The 8,521-nt window shown below is 35.7% G+C and overlaps 1 protein-coding gene across 1 annotated transcript in view; it reads right to left on the minus strand.

Annotated features, from left to right (window-relative positions):
- The window catches only part of FOXP2 (forkhead box P2), a 671,719-nt gene that overhangs the window by 30,109 nt on the left and 633,089 nt on the right, over positions 1-8,521 (minus strand). The window contains exons 18-19 of the mRNA XM_040260147.1: positions 8,412-8,481; positions 7,513-7,676 (exon numbers count right to left, since the gene is read on the minus strand). Coding sequence (XP_040116081.1) covers positions 7,513-7,676; positions 8,412-8,481 — 234 coding nt within the window. The remainder of the gene's footprint in view (positions 1-7,512; positions 7,677-8,411; positions 8,482-8,521) is intronic.

Raw genomic sequence — 8,521 nt, forward strand, 5'->3', positions numbered from 1 at the left:
CACTGGAGTGGGTTGCCATTTCCTTCTCCAATGCAGGAAAGTGAAAAGTGAAAGTGAAGTCGCTCAGTTGTGTCCGACTCTTCGTGACCCCATGGACTGCAGCCCACCAGGCTCCTCCATCCATGGGATTTTCCAGGCAAGAGTACTGGAGTGGAGTGCCATTGCCTTCTCCGCTCAAGAAGCAGAAGATGTTGTAAAGATGACTAACTGGGACATGTAATGCATAGAGAGTTCTGGGGTATGTAGAATCTGCATTCAACACATTAATAAAATGACTGGTGTGGTCTCCACTGAAGTCCTGGAATAATACTAAAATACTTTTGTGTGAATGCCGTGGCCTTTGATTCCCTGACCCTGAGTGAGGTTCTGGCTTCGAAGAACACAATAAAATTATTTTCTAGTCTTATAAGAGCCATATTAACATTCTATACAGAAATCTATACTGAAGATCATTAACTTGCAACCTCAAATATTTGCTTTAATAAGAGGGAGACAATAATAATCACCTGCAACTAATATAGAATATTAACAGATAGAACTTTGAAATGGCATAGAGGCTAAGAGGATTCAGGAATGACACATAAGAAATGATCTGAAAACTCAACAGTAGGAGACTCTAATAATCAGAAAGGGGAACTGCATGACAATGGAAGGCTTTATGCATAGAGCCCTCCACACAAAACCAGCTCAGAAAGTACATTCGTTTTGATCTCTAGAAACAAAATTTGAAAACATAAAAATGGGAACTTCATTTAACATTTTTACAAGAGAAGAAAAGGCAAATCTGAGCCAACTTATTGAGAGTGAGGAGAAACAATTGCTTAATAGAAGAGAAACAACTGACTTGAACTAAGTATGGAGGGTGCATCATTAAATTTCTCTTGGCTTCAGGTTTGGAAGGACACAGGAAATGGATTGATTCTATCAGTGTGAGTTCACCTTCCAGGTCTACTCCAAATGTTTTCTTCTCTTTTCATTCATTTAAATCTAACACAAGGGAGAAGAAAGTAAGTTCAAATTATTTCTGCCTGAACACAGCATCAATCTTAACTCTTCATGTAGTTTTTATGAGAGGCAACACTGATATTAAATAGGAAAAAGTGAAAGTGTTATTCCCTCAGTTGTGTCTGACTTTGTGACCCTATGGACTGTAGCCCACCAGGTTCCTCTATCCATGGATTTCTCCAGGCAATAATACTGGAATGGGTAGCTATTCCTTTCTCCAGGGGATCATCCCAACTCAGGGATCAAATGTGGGTCTCCTGCATTGCAGGCAGATTCTCTACTATCTGAGCCACCAGCGAAGCCAATACTCTATAAAACTCCAGAAAGTCAGGTAATCAGGGAATATTGGCACTGAAGTGCAGAAGGAAAGATATCATAAACTGTAAAGATACTCATATTCTTATTGGAAGCGTCTTTTACATTTGCTTAGACCATGATGGCTCTAGAACTCTTACAACAGCAGTAGAAAATAAATTTTAGAACTCTACTTGATTGAAAAGAGTGAAAAAAACAAGTTTCAAAAAATTATTAGGTAAAATCTATAATATTCCACCTGGCTTTAATGTGTCCTACTTTCTGCTAAAATTCTCTTGAACATTCATCTGATTAATACTGTATTAATCTCAATAATTTTTGTTTTCTTTTTCATTTCACCCTTCACAAGATAAAATTTAACAAGGGCTAGGAGGATAATTACAAATGCAGTGAAGACCTGCCCTTTTCTATTCCCCTAACTTTGGACAGTTTAAAAATACATATTAACTAAATAAATAACATTTTTAAAAAATCATTAATGTACTGTCAACATTTCAAAGAAAACTCTTAACTAATATTCTATTTAATTATCTCATCTTCTGAAATTTCTTCTCTATTTTTCTTAGGAGTTTTAAGAGAATCCTGGATTGTACTTTTGGAGGGATTACTTCTTGAAATCAAACCATTTTTAATTAACTGTCACCTCCCATTTGATTATTTTTTTTCCCCATTTGATTCTTTATAATCAGTATCACATAGTTATTGAGTGCTTACTTTGTATGGTATAATCTCTTAGGGGTTTCATATATCTAAAACATAGTCTCTGTCCTTAAGGGATCCTCCATTAAGTGAGAGATAACTGCAAATGAGCATGCGTGTGTGCAAGAACACATGAGCATGTGCACAATCACACACACACACACACACACACACACACACACACACACAGACACTATGTTAGTTACAAATGCTGGTACATATAACAAGTTCTTCAGAAATATGGAGATGAGTGTAGGTCCTGACTGCAAAATTACTTGGGAAAGCCTCCTGGAAAACTAGGATGAGACCCTTAAGGAAAGGTAGAATTTAGAAAAGAGAGGACAATGAAAAGCAGAAAAAGTAGAGAAGAAAGGCAAAGAGTTAAGGCAAAATAAATGCACTTGTTTGGCAAAAGCCTTCATTTAGGATAGTCTAAGGGTAAAAGCCACAGAGCCAGGAGGTGTTAAACATGGAGCATCAAAATGAAGAATATGGATGATAATTTGGCCCCTTTTTCTCTAAAAGTAATTTATGAGAAGCACTAAACCACAGCTACTCTACTCTTGTAAAGCTTCAAAACATCTTTTCTATCAACCTCGAGAATATCTCTATGTTTTACTATTCTGGAGTTGAATAAAGACTAAGTGAAGAAACAGTTTGTTTCAGTGTTTCCTAAATCTAAGGACATTTCCATTCTTGGATTCAGTAAGTAAGATACTGATTATTTTCTTAATAAAAATGTTTTAATGATCAATATTTTAGGTATTTTAGGTATTATTTCATACTATACGTAGATCCAGATGAGCTAAAGCATCCTTTGACAGCACACTATTGAATATTATAATTTCTGTATCAAAATATGTAAAGATATTCTCAAATAGTATCTAGAAAGATAAACATTTACAAATATACACATCCTAGATTTGATAAGGTAAATGTAAACAGATGCCGTGATTCCTTCTAAGCAAAAACCCCACAAGACTAATTAAGAGAAGCAACTGGCTCTCTGTAATATGAATGTGCAAAATTAAAGCACGATAAACTGATATTTACATAAACATTAAACCATTCTTTTATACATTGTCCATGATCTTCTCACATATGTCCTGAGTGGTTCAATGACTGACTTTTTCTTCAAATGGAGAACATACTCAGAGGCTAAATTCCAACGCTTTAAAATGACACACACACAACAGTCTTTATCTGTTTGACCACTGCCTCTAGAATGTGAGAAATGGTTTTGTGATAAACAGTCTTATTTTTAAACAAGCATTTCTACACAAATCTTTAGAGTTGAAGCAGGACAAAACAAACAAAAAAACTTACAGGTGCTGTTAGATTTACATTAACCAAACGGTCTCTATCCAATTCCTCAGTTCTCTCATGCTGCAGCTATCTGTTTAATTTTACCTTAAATTTTTCTAAGGCCCTTTCCCCTCTTTTATTCATTTTGATAAGGTGAGCTCATCACCATTTTTCCCCCTTGAACCTGTTCTCTCATGCCCTCTCTTGGTGGGCTTTTAAAGTTGCTATGAAAGTGAAAGTGAAAGGTGCTAAGTTGTGTCTGACTCTTTGTGACCCCTTGGACTGTACCATGGATTTCTCCAAGCCAGAATATTGGAGTGGGTAGCTGTTCCCTTCTCCAGTGGATCTTCCCAACTCAGGGATAGAACTGGGGTTCCCTGAATGGCAGGCAGATTCTTTACCAGCTGAGCTACCAGGAAAGCCCTTAAAGTTGCTATGATCTTTCTGAATTTTCCTCTTGTCCCCAGCATTCAATCAGTTGTCTTGTCATGGATTCCTTGCCCTCCACAGGCTGTCTTGCATTTAAGTCACATACTGAATCCTTCAAGGGCTCATCTTCTGCTTCGAATCTCTCCCAACTTCAGAATGTCCTGCCTCACGTTAGTTTTATTCAGGCATGGTTCACTCAGTACACTTTCAGATTACTCATTCTAAAGCACATCTCTAATTATGTGAAACTCAAGCCCATAACATTCACAGGCTCCATACTGACTAAAACAAGCATCATAGCTTGATCTTCAAAGCACTCAACGATCTCGTCTCCTTTCATATATTCCAAATTCTATTTCCCTTTTTATATTCCAAATTCCGGTCAACTGCGTATTCACTGTTCTCCAGACAGATATCGTGTGCTCTTGCTCTGGGCTGATATTCTTTTATTTGAATTGTTCATTGCCTCCAACCTCAGATTACATCTTAGCTCAAACATCTCTTATCTCACTGACTCTGAGGAAGGTGCTCCCTACCATAAACTCCTGTCTTACATTCTTTCACTTTTATGGGATCTGCTTACTTCATGAATTATAAGAGGAGGTGGAAGCAAAAGAAAAGGGACTATCAAGGAAAGTAACCACACAGTTATGGAGTGCCTACAAAAAAATGTATTAAAATGCAAAATATTTTTATATTGTTGTTTATGATCTCCTTTATAGCGATAATGAAGTATTACAAGAAATAATATAAATCAGTAACTCTGAACACAGCACTATGAGGGACACAAGGAACAATTTATTATGTTCCAGGCATTCATTTCATTTTCAAGAATCCAGTGAGGTTCATATTATTACGACTTACCTCACTTTCAGCTGAGAAAGCTGAGGAAAGAAATAAACCTTAGCTATGAAGTACTAACTCTGGCATTGGAACCCCCACAATCTATCACCAGAGCTCAAATACTAGGCCTCTTGCTGACAAGTGCATCAGCATAATTTACCCCTCGCCTTCCCCTCACCAATAACAAGGACCATACCATGAATTCATTTCAGGACATATGATTGTGTTATTGAAATGTAAAAAACAAACAAAAAACCTTTCACTTCTAACTTTAAAAGAACTCTGAAGTGCATTCGATTATATGCAGCCAAATTTTGATGAGCGAATTAGATAAAACTTTTTCTTTTTCTTATGATGTACATTAAATGCCTTAACATTCTTTATTTCCAAGCATCTTAAAACTCTATAAAGATGAAGATATAGAATACTGAAGTGACATTCCATCAATAATATTTGACATTGAATATACAAAATGTTTAATGGCAGCAGCAGAAACAGATTCAAAGAGAGAATGCTGACCAATATTCTGCAAGATAATTAAATATATGATTATAATTTATACAACTTAGGAAAAGACAAAATTTAGTCTTCCTTCAATTTTTGTCTTTTCTGAATCTATTTCCAGTAAGCCAAGGGAAGCTTTCCTTTTATTCTATATGGAAAAGACACATAAATATTTCTCACATGCATTAACTCATATAAGCATAAAATGTACAATAAATGTGGCAGTGCATTGGACATTAAATGCTCAATTTTTATATACTGTTTTATACATACTATTTTTCTGAGATATTTTATAATTAAAGTGCAACTTAATAAAATGAAAAGTGAAAAATAGCAATTGACAAACAAAAACTACTACTAATCCATCAATGCTGTGATTTAGCCCAATTATTATTTCAGGTTCTAAAATACAGCATTTAATTAACTATTTTATTGAGTCAGTCAATTTTTTAATGTTAATATTCTTATCACTCCAGTACTCTTGCCTGGAAAATCCCATGGATGGAGGAGCCTGGTGGCCTGCAGACCATGGGGTCGCTAAGAGTCGGACACGACTGAATGACTTTACTTTCATTTTTCACTTTCATGCATTGGAGAAGGCAATGGCAACCCACTCCAGTGTTCTTGCCTGGAGAATCCCAGGGACGAGGGAGCCTGGTGGGCTGCCGTCTCTGAGGTCGCACAGAGTCAGACACGACTGAAGTGACTTAGCAATATTCTTATCATTGGACACAAGTTTTAAAAACCACCTCCCTACATACTCTCTACATTTAATTCACAACAACCCCTATAGATCACATAGGAGCTCAAGGAGTTGCATCAATAGCTTAAACACTTTCATTACAAATACATTTCATTTGTTTGAAATAGGTATTTTTTAAAGAGGGAAAACATGATCTAACTCTTGTTTGCTCTTTAAAGTTTTATTGTTTTAGCATTTTATATAGAGAGTGAGCATTAGCATACTCAGGAGAACGGCTGAAAGTAAAGGTCTCAAGCTACCCACTGCATGGCTGAGAGGATAAAGCAAGGATATAAAAACTTTTGTCAGATTGTACACTTTCCTCTTGTTAGAGTACTGCTACTCTCAAGAGCATATATTCATGTTCTTTCTACTTCGAGTTTTATTACTTCTTTTGTATTATTTAATACATCTAAAGACACTTCCAAAAGACAAATTTTTCCATTTTGAAAAAGTAATGGTTTGGAACCTGATAAAATACATTAATGTTCACCGTGTGTTTTTCACAAAGGTGATAGAGTAAAAGTGCTATAAAGCAATTAGGCATACAATCTTAAAGACATTAATATGTCAAATAAAATGAGATGTCTAAAAAGTCAACAAAAATAATATCCTGTGAAAGGTCAAATGGAAATAGGCCCCAAGAAAGACCGTATTTCTCTTTCAGGCCTCTGACTAGATATTTAGTGAGAAAATACGGGAAGAAAATATAAGAATGAGAGAAAGTACTATTCTTACCTCAATAACTTGAAAATAGAAGTACATGATGTTTAACTCTCAGAAGTATGGACATTAAGTTACAATACATCCTAACTAAATGAATTGTTCAGGATTCAGTTTCTAATTTTTCCTCCTGAACTCTAAGTTTTAACAGGGTCCATACTTTTTAGTAAACAAGAAACTGATATGTTTGGCTTATTGAATAAGGCCAGGCATTTTTTCAAGTGTCATACACATTTCTGAAATCCACAATACATCAATTTTTAATACTTCTACTCTCTCAGCTCCATTAAAAAGATGGTAGGGGAAAGATTTTAGAGTAATTAATGATATAGTTAGCTGCTAAATATTAATAGGAATCATAGTCTTGCATAAAATATAACATATAAACCTTGCCAATACAGACGCACCAATAATTAAAGTTGAATATGTAATTACACTGATTTATAAGACAGGCAAAAAGTTACACTTTACTAGCTTCTATGTAAACTGTGGCTAACAGTTAAACTTTGCATTTTACGGTTTATAAAAACGGGCAATATCTTGACTACAGTTCATAAATGGTTTAGAGACCTGTAATAGTAGTAAAAATTATGACAACTTATTCCATCATGAATATTCTTATTGCACCATACAAACCAAACTGTGATAATGACCCATAAGATGAAGACTTATCTTAGACACTTCTATACACCCAAGAGAATGTTAGTAGCACTAAGAATTTGTAGAGGACTGCTAGTACAATCATTACAGGACACTGGAGAGACTCTAAAAGCTGTCTTAAAAGCAATTCTGATACACTTTTTAATATCATGAACCTGGTGAAGTTTAACTCCATTTAAATTTCTATTTTTTACTTACACACCATTCAAAACTTCAGAAGACCACTAAATTTTAGAAGCATGGGCTTATAGGTTCTTCCCCTTATGGAGTCTGTTAGCCCCACTTACATGTGCGGCTGAGGCGAGCAGCCTGGGCTGCTGTTCCCATTGCTGTCGATATGATCCAGGGAACCATTGAGGTCTTCGTGGACAGCCTGCAGCAGGCCGCTGGAGGCGTTATTGATCAGCCCGGGGTTACTTAGCAAAGGTAAACTGCTCTCTGCCAAGGCAGCCTAGTGAAATGAAGAGGGTGTAAAACAACTTTGGAAATGCCTTTTCAAATAATTTTTAAAACGTCTATCTTCTAATGGTTTTCAATTCTGATACAGGTATTTCAGAGGCATTTCAATAAAATGTATGGGAAAGACAAAGGTTCCTAACTGGCAACTTGTGGCAGCAACACCAAGGAAATTAAGTGTGACTTAGCAGCAGCAGTTCTCCCAGCAAACTTTCTCATTCAGCCTCCTATATAATGAAAGAATGTCCTCACATGAAGCAAAATATCCCAAGATAATATAAGCAGTTGCTCTGCTTTTTAAAAATGACCAGAACTTAACTCAAAATAAAGAAGTCCTGACATTTGCCTCCTCTGCATAAAAATTATATATTATAATTAAACTTTAAAGTTTTTGCCACAAGCACCATGTTCCCCAACACTATGATGTGAAATCATTTATGACAGCCTGGATAAATATTAATGCATAGCCACATGCATTTGCAAAAGCTTCTATCAATCTAGCATTTGCAGAAAAACCGAGTGTTCCAGATTTTGCCACAGGGTGTCCTTCTTGCTTCTTCACATCAAAAGTAGCTTGAATCAGAACCAGTGCTTCCTATAGTACTAGGTACTACAACTTACTTGGATGATAAACCAACTATTAAGAATTATCACAATCCCACCTAAATACAAAGTCATGCCAAAAATTTCAAATACAAGAATAATGAAAAGCCACATTTAATGATATTACCTGCAAACTGGCATTCAGAGCTGCTCCATAGCCTAAACTGGTAGGTATGTTTTTTACTAAGGTTGGGCTTCTGCAAGGAAAAAAAAGATGATTTATTAGTTAAAATGTAA

Source organism: Oryx dammah, unplaced genomic scaffold (assembly GCF_014754425.2).
Source record: "Oryx dammah isolate SB20612 unplaced genomic scaffold, SCBI_Odam_1.1 HiC_scaffold_18, whole genome shotgun sequence".
In the NCBI taxonomy this organism is placed as follows: domain Eukaryota; kingdom Metazoa; phylum Chordata; class Mammalia; order Artiodactyla; family Bovidae; genus Oryx; species Oryx dammah.